Genomic DNA, 14,348 nt, shown 5'->3' on the forward strand with positions numbered 1-14,348 from the left:
TTTAAACCAAATAATACTTTATATGTACATTTTTTACAAACAACTTTTTACTAGAAAGGGTTATTCGCGTTCAAAAAAAAATTATTTTTTATATTCCTCTGTATTTTCAGTAAATGACATTGGACGACGGTTTAGGACACGAGGACGACATAGCCTCCTCCAAATTACTGTCCAATTTGTGATAGTTGGCAGAATTGGGTCTTCTCCCTCTGCCAGGTTTCCTGCCCTTCTTGCCTTCAAGGATAAGGGCCAAAATCTATAAAAAAAAGTTTACAAAAATTTGATTTGCCATTTAAATTTTTTTTCATGACGTTATATCTCAAGTTTGGGACAACCTGTATAAAGTTTTCTTCCGTCAAAATGGGCGCCATTTGAAATACAAATCGACAGGTTCGAGTATAATTTATGAAAAATTAAAATAAATGATTGATTTACTGAATTTATTCCAAGTTAAAAGAGAATCACCCTGTATATTATACAACGGTATTTACAAAAAAGTAAGCCAGAACCAAGGACTGTATATATTCTAAAGAACTGTTCGATCGCGTCAAATCGCCGCTGTCGTAGTCGCCGTGGAATGCTACGTCACGCGCTGACCAGCGCTCCACAGTGTGGCGGATGGTTATTCTAGCGGGACAAAATCTCAAGAGCAATGTTTGGGACTTAAAATCTAAGAACGTAGCAAATGGTCTAATATATAGCAACTATATGGTTAAATTTATTTATTTATTAACAACTTAATTTATTAATAAATAAATACAAGATAATAAAACTATGATATTTTTCGTACATGACACACAAAAACCGTATTGTAAACTATTGCCAAACACATAAAATTATGATATGAAAAAACTCTTTAGCAGTTTTTTTTTAATTAATTTGTCATTTGTGACACCCTCTATAATTTATTTTAAAAAATATATTTTATTTTGAAAATAATAAATAAGATAGATATTTTAATTTTAATTTTAATACTCAGGTTTTATAAGGTAAAAAAACTTATTTTTAAATCTATGACGATTTTTGTAAATATACAGGGACTTTCAAAAAATAGAGCAAGGCTCAAGATGACGCATTTGACGCTCAAGATGACCTACCTTTTGTCTGTTGTGATATCCCACGTATCCGGCTATACACAGGCACATCAAGACAGTGAAATACGAAAAGAAATAAGAATTGCCATCCATATCCTCATCGGTAACAGCAAAACTACTTATGGGGCTCTCCTCCACCATATCTGGTTTCACTACTTTCTTGTCCTTTTCCAGGTTTTCTTCTACAAACAAAGCATAATACTCATTGAGATGGAGCATTTTAAATATTAGAATGTTGACCACACCATAAAAAATATCCTGTATAAGATAATGAAAGTTTTCCTTCACAGACTTGTTTGTTTATCCTGACAGTTTAGGAAAATATAGTACATGACTTCTCAGAAAAATAGTTTAAGATAATAAATGTTTACACAAGGAAAGAATCAACAATACAAAATCCCTAAGTACATACCATTGTTCCTCAGGGGTTCCTCAGGGATGCCTTCTTCTTCATCCTCTTCTTCTTGCTCTTGCTGTTCGATATTTTGCTCCTCAAACTGATCTTCATTCGGTACGTGTTTGTCCTCCCCAACTGGATTCACTTGGGTCTCCTTAACCTCACTATTTTTATCCATTTCCTCATGAACAGGTATAACTTTTTGAGGTGCTACAAGTTCTGGAGGTTTCTCAGTTTTTTTTGCCGGTTGTTTTTCAGGCTCCGCCAAGGAATTTTCTACAGCAACTATATCTTTGGGTTTTTCGTTCAAAACTTCAGGTGATTTTTCATTTTTCACATCCTGTACTGTAAGTTTTGGTTTAGGATCGGCTTGAGGGTTTTTATTACTTGCTACAGGAATAGTTTCGAAGACAGGGGCTGGATTTTTACTACTACCCACCTCAGAGGGTTGTTTTTCTACTACAGTGCTAATTTCTTTGGTATTTGAGTTAACTTGTGGTATCAAAGTTGCTGCATTATTACTTTTTTGTTTTAAGGCTATGTAACTGTCAAGCATAGTGAAATTAAATGTGTTAAAGTAATAGGCCAAGTTACAAATGTCTCTGATTTCCTGGCCGTCCCAACATAATTTCAAACATCCTGTGTAATCCGGTAAGAGTTTAGATATATCGTGTTCCGATTTTGTGTTATTCTTAGGGTATATCGATATGTTTCCCGCACAAACGTTGTATTTCTCCTTTGCGATGTTCGGTGTTATCAGACCTTTAAACTTGTGTGCATTTTCGCCCAACTTTGTACAGAAAGATACTAAACTTTCATAATATACCAGACATAGGACGTCTTGCTTTGTTTCATCGTTAAATACATTTGTAGCATTAATTTTGTCCCAATTTAAGCAATCTTTCGTGAAAATAGTGCTATTATTTTTTAGGTTAGTTACTTCTACTGCCGGACATTTTTTCGCTATAGCATCGTACATAGTTTCGGACACTTTACTCTTGTTTTCTGTAGGTGCACCCGTACTAGAACTAGGAAAAACTACGCCAGAAAATAGGAAAATTGTCCACGTAATCACGATTTTGCTCTGCATTTTGTCTCGAATCGGTAACTAATCGTACTTCAAACTGAATTCATGATAACAAATTTCGTTGAATACGAGTTATTTAAACAATTTGCTATGTTAATACCGGTGCAAAACGAACAATCGCTTGGATAAACAAAAAAGTATTAAACGTTATTTAACAAATACAGTTTTTTAAACATGAAAAGTAGGTTTTTGACGTTTTGTCAAGTTTTGTAAACACTACGACTTGCCAACAAAAATAAACACTTAAACGAATATTTTAATAACACATATTATCCAGTCCTTTTTAGTTTGTATATTTAACGGTTTAAAATCTTTTATCACTATAAACTTCCTTTAAAAATATCAAAAATATTCCGAATTTAGAATTTTTATTGAAAATTAGAAATTTTATTGCTTTTTTTGACAGTTGACTGCTCACTTCTCAATTTTGACCAAAGATATAGGGTAATACTAGACTGGCTTTAGGTGCTGGATAAAAGCTGTAAAAGCAAGTGGCCATATTTCAGAAAAAGAAGATTTAATTGTTAATTTCAAAGAAAAGAAAAAGAAGAAATTTGGAACAAATCTAGAGGCCGGATAGTCCTAGCTGCTTAATTTTAATTTAAAAAAGAGAAGAAATCCATGGTTACCAACATACCAAAAAAATATTTTTAAATTTAGAAGAAAAATATCATTAAAAATTAAAATATTATAAATACTTATTCTTAAATAGAATATCCGTTTGAGAACGCAGGTTATTAAATTAAAATTTAAAATAATTCCTTATTTACATATTTTAAACTTTCTGTTTTTATGCCGCATGACAGCAAAAATAACTACATACTACCAACGTAAAACAAATTTTTTTGAATATTTCTGAGGTTTTTGCTGAATTAATCAAGAGAATTTTTGAGTTTTAGGTCTTTTATCCGGCCTCAATATATTTTAAAAACCTCTGTTATTCATTTTTCCCTTTACAAAGAGTATAGTTACAATTTTAGATAAAATTGTTTAAACAATTTCAAGTTGGCAGCGTGGCGACGCCGACCTGCGAGGCATTATGGGAAAATCACGATCGTCCATGACAAGTGACCATTGTTACGCATTTTCCCTAAAAACATATAAACATTGCTAAAGTTTTCCAAGTTAGAAATAGAAATACCGAAAAAGAAAACCGGGAGGTTACGGGCAAAAGTCCTGTTAATTCCTCGCGCGCCATGTTTTGATGTGTACGAAGAAAACTCATGAGCATCGTCGAAGCAACCCAATTAATACTAGACGTCAAATAAATATTTACAGTGTACTTGTTGAAGAACGGACAATATTCTGGTGATTTAGTGCGAGAAATGTACGACGACACGGACCTGCCAGAGAACCCTCCTGTTTACAACAGGGGGGACGTCGTATGGGTCAAGCTGAGCGGTTTTTGGTGGCCTGCGGAGGTTAAAAATCCCGAAGACATGCCAGAAGATATATTGTCGCAATTCAAAAAGCCCCCCCTCGTTATAGTCAAGTTTTTCGACGAAGATTCTTAGTAAGTTACACTCCAAACAATTTTTATTTATATCGGTATCATTTCACTTATATTTTAGTGAATTTATCAAAAATTGGGCTCAGATTTATCCATACAATTGTGACAAGAAGAGCGACTTTATCAATAAAGGAATGGGTGAGTTTTTGAAAGAGTTATATTTATTTTTATACGGCTAATGTTTGATTTATAGCTGCTTTCCGATCTAAGGCAGTGCACATGTCGAAGTTTCCCAAAGATATAGGCACAGCAGAAGAAAAAACTGACGGGAACCCAAACATTCTCTCTTTGCCTGAGTTTCTACCAGTGAAAAAACTTAGCTACCATGAGATAGTCGGTCAGAATCCGAATAAAAAGTCTCCTAAAAAGCTGTCTTCTATTAGTAAAAGTATGATAATAATTTAAACATGTTTCTGGTAAATATTTACACAATATATATTGTTGTAGAAACACCGAATAAGAGTTCAACAGAGCCGATTATAACGCATAGACGTTTCTTGGGCAAGAACGATTTCAGGGCATTTATTATGCTGCAATATCCGGCAAAGGACAGACTGTACAGTAGCGACGAGGAAGAAATCAAGAAATTGAATGAGGAACCTAAGGAATATATACAGTGTGGTACTTGTTCGTTTGAAACTAAGAGGATAGAGGTTATGATTTTGCATACAAAATTGCATACTAAAGATGGTAAGTAATTTTTTTGCAAATTTAAATTGTGATTAAAATTAAAGTTTGAGAGAGAGAAAGAAGCAATTAAAATAAATAATGTCCAATTACTCTGTTGGGAATTTGTAATCACTAGTTACTTTTTAAAATTTTATTTTAATTCAGTGGAACATCCTGTATCGATTTTTTGGGTTCCTTCCTGATCACTTGACATACTCCTAAGATATTATTTATTTTTTTTTATAGTTTCAGAGATATTAATAGAAAAATAAAAAAATGTTTACTGGGTGGTCCGGAAACTTCAGCAGCATATTCTGCAGATAAAAATAAGTAAAAAAGTTTGTATAAATATATTTCCTAAAATGCTTAGTTTCGGAGATACAGGGTGTAAAAGTTTCATTTTTAATTCAATTTTTTTCAAATAATTTTTGAAGTAGCGTCAATATTTAGGTGAAAATTGGGTGTCTGGGAGTTTTTTGACATCAGAAATTTGATTTTGATGTCAATATGACCCCTATTTGTAGGGGGCGCCACCTACATGTGTTTTAGCTGTTTTGAAGAGTAATAACTTTTCGCTCGTACCTGTATAAAACTACTGGGTGAAAAAATGTACATTTCCGTGATTTTTTACGTAAAAAATGTCTCTTAGTAAAAATCGCTACAAGCAACCTCAAGATATTTAAAATGGAAATAGTCAATACACAAGAACAGTTAACCTAATTGGACTGCTCATTCAGCCAAAAGTGTCCGCCAGGTGCATGCGAAAACTACTCGCTTTGTGACGTCATTGTAGTCCTTGTCATGGTTATTAGTCCTTGTCCGGCAACCAATAATACACACACGTGCATTATTGGTTGCCGAATGCAAAACGTTCATTATTTAGTTTATTTATTTAAACACCTTATATGTATGCAGTATAGAAAATTAACTGTATAAATCGTATATTAAATACTCGGATAATGCATTTTTAAGTTTTTAAGGACAGCAGTTCGCAGCATCACCTTTTGCAAGCATTCTTTTTAGAGTACTTCCATATTTTGCTTTAAAATAATTAATAAACAAAATCGTGGGCACTTAGTAAGCACTTTGTCACAATCCACAGCACAAAATGAACGTATTTATACACTCTATAGCTCTAAAAACTTTAAAGACACCTTTTTCACATTTAAAATTGACAAAATAATTAACTCAAAATTTCTCAGCTGTTAAGTTTACCATAGGCAACTAATAATACACACTATCATGACAAGGCTTTGACAAGGACTACAATGACGTCACAACTGTCAGCTGAAGCGCGGGAAGAGGCGAACGTACGTCTTATGAGGATGAGCAATCCTATTATACTGTTTTTTTTCTCAGGTAAGATTTCGACAGACGATGACAGAAGAAAAGCAGATGACGTCCCATACCAATCTATTTATTTTGCTAAAAAAAGTTTCTAATAATTTTTAAGTTATCTATGGATGGGTTTAAATATAAATCCGTCATACGTCGTGTCTTGTTGTTTTTAACCAGTTTTATTGATTTATTTAAAAAATGACAGATCGTATTTCAATTTTATTGGTTTGACGGAACGATGAACGACAAACAGACGCCGATGCGTATGAACTCGCCTTTAGATTTTTGTCATTTTTGACGCTTGTCAAAGTCTTGCCAAATTATAGGTTAGAATTTTGTGTCAACTTTTGTTAAATACCCTCAGGGCTCAGTCACTCTTATGGAGCATTAAATTACAAATTGACGATTCGGCCCACTATAGATGGTGCTAATTTACGTCGTGTATATATGGTTGCAGAACAGTTCTTCGTGTATGTATGGTTGCTTCAAACGTTACAATTGGTTCGGTCTTTAAATTCATTTTATGAATTTTGCGATTGATTTCCCTCTTCCGTCCACACAGTACTTCAAATACTCCTTTATTTATGCTTCAAACTATATTTAAGCTGCCTTTATTTTGTTTTTAATACCAAATGTATTTCTCGTGCTTTTTATTGTATTCCGACTCCAACTTTTTCATATTATATTATTCAAAGGTAGTCATATTTCTTAGTGCTTCTTGAATTATACAACTGTGATGAACTGCAACGAGATGAATTTTCAAAGTATAAGCAGCCTCTAGGATAAATTTTACATATCCGTTGTAGCAGGCTGAATTCATAATTTATTACCATAAAGATATAATTCTCGTCAAGATATCTGGTGGTGTAGGGGATAAGGCTCTCGTCTAGCAACACGAAGGTAGCCGGTTCGAATCGTGCCGCCGACACGACTTTTTATTTAATAAATAATTATTTTGACCTTGATTGGTTTGACGGAACGATGAACGACAAACAGACGCCGATGCGTATGAACTCGCCCACTTTAGATTTTTGTCATTTTGACGCTTGTCAAAGTTTGCCAAATTATAGGTTAGAATTTTTAGTCAACTTTTGTTAAATACCCTGCGTTTTGGAAGGTGATGTATGTTGATTCGTATTATTACGTGTGTTTTGTGTCTTTTGAAGTCAAGTGGAGGAAAAATCGAGTGAAAATTAACTGTAGATCCAGAGCACAGTTTATGGTTTATACTCGCTGCCCAGGCAGAAAGTTTTATACACCAATGAAGTTGCCATCGATAAAGTTTGTATTTCGTCGTAGATAAGTGCATCTCGTATATGGTAGCAGGATCAAACTAAACACATACTAAAAACTGGAGTAGCTGTAAAATATCGACATCACACGATAGGTAAATAATGGATTTTAGTACTGCAGAAAAATAATGTCAAAAGGTACTGGTTTAAAAAAATTAAGATTAAAGTTAATTAATCAACCTTTAAGGTATAAAATTTGGTAGGTGTTATTATTAATAAAATAGTTTGTTTTATTTACCTATGTTGTTTTTTTTTATTCCTGTGGAATATTACAAATTTGTATTTGTACATAAGTTATATTGATAAATATAATCATAAATGCGGGTAGTTTCATAAAGCTTGAAAGTAAATAATAGTTCTTTTTTATTTTTTTTTGGTATGTAGTGTCTTGTTCTTGTTTGTTTTGTATTAACACATACCGTTTTTATTAAATAAAATAACTCGATTACATTTTTTCAGTTTTATACAGTTTTTTTCACAATATTTTGAAGTAATCACTTGTCATCTTGTCAATCAAATTTTAAATATATCCTGCAATGCGTTCCAATTGTACCAACTTATTTCTTTGTAAAATAAAATAAACTACTTTGAAATTAAAACGACAGACACATCTATCACTGTCAAGGGTCTTCTCGTTAGACAGACTATAGTTTACCGTTCTTGGTCAATACATGTCATTATTGGCAAAAATAAATATGTCGAGTAGATAGTTATTAATAAATAATATTTTCTTGCCTTTAGCTGTGTATTTTTTCTAATTTCGAAAAATCGAAAGTAGAGAAAAAAAAAATAAAAAGTAAAAAGAAAATTGTTTTGCTTGTCGTAAAGGGGGGAACCAAGCGGTGAGAACCAGCCCCTGGACAGCCCACCTGATGAAGGGTAGGCCCAGAAACCGGTTGTGGGAGTGGAGCTTGGTTCCCCTCTTTACAACAAGCAAAACAATTTTCTTTTTACTTTTTATTTTTTTTTTCGAAATTAGAAAAAATACACAGCTAATGCAAGAAAATATTATTTATTAATATACGCCAAAAGCTGTAAGAATTTTGTTCATTTCGTAGATAGTTATTTGACTGAAACAATAAATTTGGGAACTTTTTATTTTTTTAAATTAATCATAATTTTTTTCTGCGAAAAAAGGATGATAAAACAGTTTCTGTGAAATGTATGGTTTGAGTCGAAGCTATTTAGTCAGCATATTTAATTTATGACAATGATGATAATTTCGATTCCAAATATCTCGAGAAGCATTACTTGTAGCGATTTCTACCAAGAGATCTTTTTTACGTAAAAAACGTCGTAAATGTGTAAACGTGTTTTTTTACTCAGTAGTTTTATACAAGTACGGACGAAAAGTTATTACTCTTCAAACCAGTTAAAAAATACGTAAGTGTCGCCCTCTACAAGTAGGAGTCATATTGACATCAAAATCAAATTTCTCATGTCAAAAAAACCGCAGGCCCCAATTTTCATTCAAATATTGACGTTACTTCAGAAATTATTTGGAAAAAATCGAAATAAAAATGACACCCTGTATCTCCGAAACTAAGCATTTTAGGACATACATTTATACGAACTTTTTTACTTATTTTTATCTGCAGAATATGCTGCCGAAGTTTCCGGACTACAGTTCGGACCATCCTGTATATTTTTCAGCCGTTTTTGAAAAATTATATGAAATACAAAAACCAGAGTAAACTCAAGGACTGTATGTATTCTAAAGGACTGTTCGATCGCGTCAAATCGCCGCTGGAATGCTACGTCACGCGCTGACCAGCGCTCCACAGTGCGGCGGATGGTTAATCTAGCGGGACAAAATCTCAAGAGCAATGTTTGGGACTTAAAATCTAAGAACGTAGCAAATGGTCTAATATATAGCAACTATATGGTTAAATTTATTTATTTATTAACAACTTAATTTATTAATAAATAAATACAAGATAATAAAACTATGATATTATTCGTACATGACACACAAAAACCGTATTGTAAACTATTGCCAAATACATAAAATTATGATATAGTCTGTGAAACGAATAACTTTGAATTTGACAGTTATCGCGAGCTTTTCTAGTGTTAATTTTATTAGGTTAGCAACTTGCGGCCATGTTGACGCAATGCCGTCTCTAATAGAACAGCCAATATATAAAATGACAGCGATCTTTATTTCATAGCTATCACTGACGCCTTTTTTCTATGATATTGTATTATTTGCAAATATAATTTTTCGAACATTGATACTTGCAAAATATACATATAAATTTTGTGAATGCAAATAATAATACATCACTATTAGTAGATATTGAATGTTTTTGTTAAATTAGATCGATTTTCAAACCCCAAAATTTAAAATATATTTTATATTTTACCCATTATCTTATGTATCGATTCATTATTTGTATATTGTAAAACATTTCCTACATTTGCATGGTTCATAGTTTATTTGCCAAAGTATTTATTACCATAAATAGGTATATATATATATATATATATATATATATATATATATATATATATATATATATATATATATATATATATATATTGTATTTATTAACTGTATATTATGTATATTTCATATAAATTATATCATTTTTAAAATACAAACCAAAAATACGAGGAATAATTATTTCTTTCATGTATTCTACAACATATTTATTAATCCGTAGTATCTAACTAGCGTGACGTCATAAATCTCGCTCTGTGGCTGTTTTATTAGAAACGGCATTAGTCTAATATTTAGAAATGTCAAAAGCTGATGACATTTTACTTTTGACGTTTTGACATTTCGTGTTAATTTTTGTAAGAAGAGGAAGAACTGTCACTTGTTTTATTATTTTCCTTTTCTATTTCACGAAAGTAAAAGGAGTTACCTATCTGATTCGTTTAGGCACTCAATTTAAAGAATATCAGTAACTTTTTTGACAGAGGGATTTTATATTTGCCATGTTGGTAAAAAATAACGGTCAAAATTCAAAGTTATTCATTTTATAGACTATATCAGTTGAAATACTTACAAAAAACTCTTTAGCAGTTATTTTTTAATTACTTTGTAATCTTGTGACACCCTCTATATTTTATTTTAAAAAATTATATTTTATTTTAAAAATATTAATTAAGATAGATATTTTAATTGTAATTTTAACACTCGGTAATTGTAAATTCATATATAGTAAGTATCTAAGACAATTTTTTAAACTCAGTGCCTTTTGATGGAGTTGTTTTGTTTTTATACTATCCGATTGAAATGAATCTTTTTGGGCATTCATCTGTTAAGCTTGAACTCCCTGTGACTGTGACTACCTGTGTTGGTAACTATTGGTAACTCAAAAGATCTACATCATTCAATATATCGATATTTGAAAAAAAGTCAAAGTTTGATATCTGCAGAACAAAGGCACGAAGGATTTTAACAAATAATATACGTACAGTAGAAAAGTACATACCTTTGGCAATCTTCAACATAATTTGGCTTTGAAATAAAATGTATAAGCACTTGTAAATATTTTGTTTTCGTATGATCTCTGCCTTGCTGAGCAGAAAACGACCAAATTTGGTTGATAAAAATGTATCGAAATACAAAGAATATTCATGCATTTTTATATCAATTGGAATGTCTACTATTTCTAATTAATTTCTTTAATTCTAATTTATTCTTACAGTACACATTTTTTGGCTTATTTCTAACCAAACGCTTTTGTCCCGCTAAATTTATCTTCCAACGCACTGTGCGCTCGTCCGTCAAATGCAAAAATAACTGTCACTGTCTAAAATCTTTAGCGCCAACTTCAACTCGGTCACCAGATGACGTAAAAAAAACTGACAGTGCAGGAAGATAGGAATCGAACTATCCTTATCTCTATAGTATCCTTGGAGTAAACTATGTCATTGTCTATCGAAATCTTCTCTAATTCGTAAAACCGGGTATAGGTATATTAATTATAATTGATTTTTGTTATTTTTCCAAGACATCCAACAGTCACCAACCAAAAGAAAACCAGCAAAACTGAAAGAAGAGGTCCCCAGCGACTCGGAGTCTGAATCTGAAGCCGTACAACCCTCTAAGCCGAAGCAGAGGAGAAAACGACAGCCCAAAGCCAAGGTTACCACCACCTTCAGCAAGATTTTGGACGAGTGGGACGACAGCGACGCCGACGACGAGAAAAAGGACGACGGGGAATCCCCGAAGAGCGACAAAGAAGAGAATGAAGAGGAAGAATCAAAGGCTGACTCGAAGCACGAAGGTTCCGCCTCGCCTGTTCCCGTGAAAAACACGCAGGAGGATATTAAAAATTGTTTTGATTTCGATGAAGAGGAGGAGGAGGAGGAGATTATGCTGCCCGCGTCGCTCGGTAGGAAAATTCCCAGGGTTATTCCGGAGAAGCATAAGCCGAGCATTTCCGAGCTGTTGGAGCAGGATAAGGAGTCTGAGAAGGTGGAGTTGTCTGAAACAGGTGAGGTTTTTTTTAAGAAATGTGTTTTTCTTTGAAAATAAATCACTTAAAGATATAGTTTGGCTATGGGGGGTAGAGGTAAGGAGAAACAACTCTTATCCAAAGAAATCCTATGGATAAGGTAAAACCAATAAGCTTCAAACTTTCTGTATGATTATTTTTAATTTTTATGTATGTTATGTTCTTTAAAATCAAAGAAGCGATTGCCATACATTGCTAACATCTACAGATGCATGAGCAATATATTTATTTTTATTAGATTGTATTAAAAAAGCCTCTTTTATTTTTCTTTTAGAGGCTATCGCTTTTATTATAATTTTTGCATTGTTAAAATCTATTCTGTGGCCTGTGTCCCATTAATGCTGACAAATCTTAGATTTGTGAAAGTCGCCCTTTCTTAGATAATCTTTATTATAGTCTGTTAAACGAAAAACTTTGAATTTGACAGTTCCCGCGGGCTTTTCTAGTGTTAATTTTATTAGGTTAGCAACTTGCGGCCATGCTGACTCAATGCCGTCTCTAATAGAACGGCCTCGGAGCGAGATTTATGACGTCACGCTAGTTAGATACTACGGATTAATAAATATGTTGTAGAATACATGGAAAACATATATATTTCTCGTATTTTTGGTTTGTATTTTAAAAATGATATAGTTTACATGAAACATACATAATATACAGCTAATATATACAATATATATACCTATTTATAGTAATAAATACTTTGGCAGATAAACTATGAACCATACAAATGCAGCAAATATTTTACAATATGGCTGAAATACTCCATAGTCAATGTAGATAGTTTTTGTGTTAAGAATAATAATTTAAAAAAACATGTGGTCATCTTTTGACAAGTTTATATTAGTTTATTAATTGCAGTAAACATTATAATATATAAATAAATTTTGTGAATGCAAATAGTAATACATCACTATTAGTAGATATTGAATGTTTTTTGTTAAATTAGATCGATTTTCAAACCCCATTATTAAAATATACCCCATTATTAAACCTTACTTTCCCTAAATTTAAGAAAAGTTCTCGACAAATGGGGAATGTTTCGAGGAATATTCCAACTCGCATCAAAATACAACTTTCCCGAATTTCAGTCACTTTCCCGACCTTAGAGGAACGTTCCCGGAACATGGGCACGTTCCCTGAGGCACGTTCCGATCTGCACATCACTACTTTGATTATTTTCTGTTCTATAAACTTTTGACGCTTCTTTCAAATGTGGAACTTTTGCTACAGCAGCGCCATCTTAATTGTTCCCTCCTTGATGACCACTTTTCAACAGAAGAAGATAATTCTCCTTACCTCTACACTCCATAAGAAGTGTGACTGCATGGTCAGCGAAACAGTTTTTGTAACACTTATGAAACACTCAAATTTAGTTTATTTTTGATTAAAAATATTGTAAATGTATGTGTACGTTAATTTCGAGCATTTTTAAAAATATATGCAGTTTCTTCAGGGTGTCTCCACGAAAATTAAACATCGAAAGTTGTGTTTTTTGTAATGGGACACTCTATATATTAATTGTTTTTCGGATTCTAGGAAAAAAATAGTGGTCAGTTTCATTACAGAGGCATACAACTAAAATGTAAAGTTTTTGACGTATTTAACATTTTCTAAAAATGAAGAATAAATTATAAGTTCAATAAAAGCTACCTAAATTGGGATTTGCCCTGTATATCTGATATTTAGTTAAAATAACCATTGTAAGTTAACCAAAATTGAAATTTGACCCGAAAAGTTCTACAGGGTGAGACAAAATTGATATTGAATATTGGTCACTTCTAAAAGCAAGTTACTCTTTTATTTTAAACGGAACACCCAGTATATTATTCCGATATTCAATGGAGTATTCGTATCTCTTCAAAATACTATAAAGGTTGCGTACATTTCAGACCAAGATTTTGCCAGATATTCACATTTTTATGATTTAGCATCAGTAGATCTTTGTTATTTGATAAAATCTATGTGGCTGTGATTAGCCTAACGTGAAATCTCTAATAATGAAACTGTGGTCTTTTTTTCCTAGAATCCCAAAATTAATTAATATAAAGAGACACACTGTACAGATTTTTTATCTAGCAATGTTTGTATTTTTTGACGATAAAAGCTTCAAATAAAAAGATTATTATTTTTAAATTACCAAAAAAATATTTGTAAAAAATGTATTATACCTATCTAATATATTTCTATTTTATTTTATAAAATAAAATTATTTTTTATACAACTGTTTAAAATGTATTTTTTGTATCCTTTAGGTGACAATAAGAAGCCAGAAGAAAACACAAGTAAGTACAATTTTTTTTTGTGTATAAAATTATTAGTAACCAAGGATGTTTACCAAAAATTATAAATTTCGTATTTTTTACGCGCAATAAACTATATTTTACGTGTAAGAAACTTTTTTGCATGTAAAGAGTCTAAAAAAATATTTTTTACATGTAAAAACATGTAAAAAAATTATTACATGTAAAAACATTTTTGCGCCTAAA

General features: G+C 32.0%; 2 protein-coding genes across 3 annotated transcripts in view; one reads left to right on the forward strand and one right to left on the reverse strand.

Annotated features, from left to right (window-relative positions):
- Positions 1–103: 103 nt before the first annotated feature.
- LOC115882006 (trans-Golgi network integral membrane protein 2-like) lies at positions 104–2,998 on the reverse strand. The gene is made up of 3 exons (XM_030899818.1): positions 1,507–2,998; positions 1,098–1,276; positions 104–256 (listed from the first exon to the last, which is right to left on the reverse strand). The coding sequence occupies exons 1-3, from the start codon at positions 2,579–2,581 to the stop codon at positions 107–109; spliced, it is 1,404 nt and encodes a 467-aa protein (XP_030755678.1). The 5' UTR covers positions 2,582–2,998; the 3' UTR covers positions 104–106.
- A 604-nt stretch (positions 2,999–3,602) lies between these two features.
- Positions 3,603–14,348, forward strand: part of LOC115882013 (titin-like) — a 29,369-nt gene continuing 18,623 nt past the window's right edge. For both annotated transcript variants that reach the window (XM_030899824.1, XM_030899825.1), the window contains exons 1-6: positions 3,603–4,091; positions 4,150–4,226; positions 4,282–4,476; positions 4,536–4,778; positions 11,353–11,838; positions 14,115–14,144. In XM_030899824.1, the coding sequence (XP_030755684.1) occupies positions 3,904–4,091; positions 4,150–4,226; positions 4,282–4,476; positions 4,536–4,778; positions 11,353–11,838; positions 14,115–14,144 (1,219 nt within the window). In that variant the 5' untranslated portion in view covers positions 3,603–3,903. The remainder of the gene's footprint in view (positions 4,092–4,149; positions 4,227–4,281; positions 4,477–4,535; positions 4,779–11,352; positions 11,839–14,114; positions 14,145–14,348) is intronic.

This window comes from Sitophilus oryzae, unplaced genomic scaffold (genome assembly GCF_002938485.1).
Source record: "Sitophilus oryzae breed Bouriz unplaced genomic scaffold, Soryzae_2.0 scaffold_1745_pilon_pilon, whole genome shotgun sequence".
Classification (NCBI taxonomy): domain Eukaryota; kingdom Metazoa; phylum Arthropoda; class Insecta; order Coleoptera; family Curculionidae; genus Sitophilus; species Sitophilus oryzae.

Bases quoted from the DNA above. Each gene is read 5' to 3' on its own strand.
- LOC115882006 (XM_030899818.1), bottom strand. From the start codon at position 2,581: ATGCAGAGCAAAATCGTGATTACGTGGACAATTTTCCTATTTTCTGGC. The intron at 1,277-1,506 runs GTATGTACTTAG...CTTTGTTTGTAG, and splicing joins GGAACCCCTGAGGAACAATG to AAGAAAACCTGGAAAAGGAC. The intron at 257-1,097 runs GTAGGTCATCTT...TTTTTTTTATAG, and splicing joins GATATCACAACAGACAAAAG to ATTTTGGCCCTTATCCTTGA.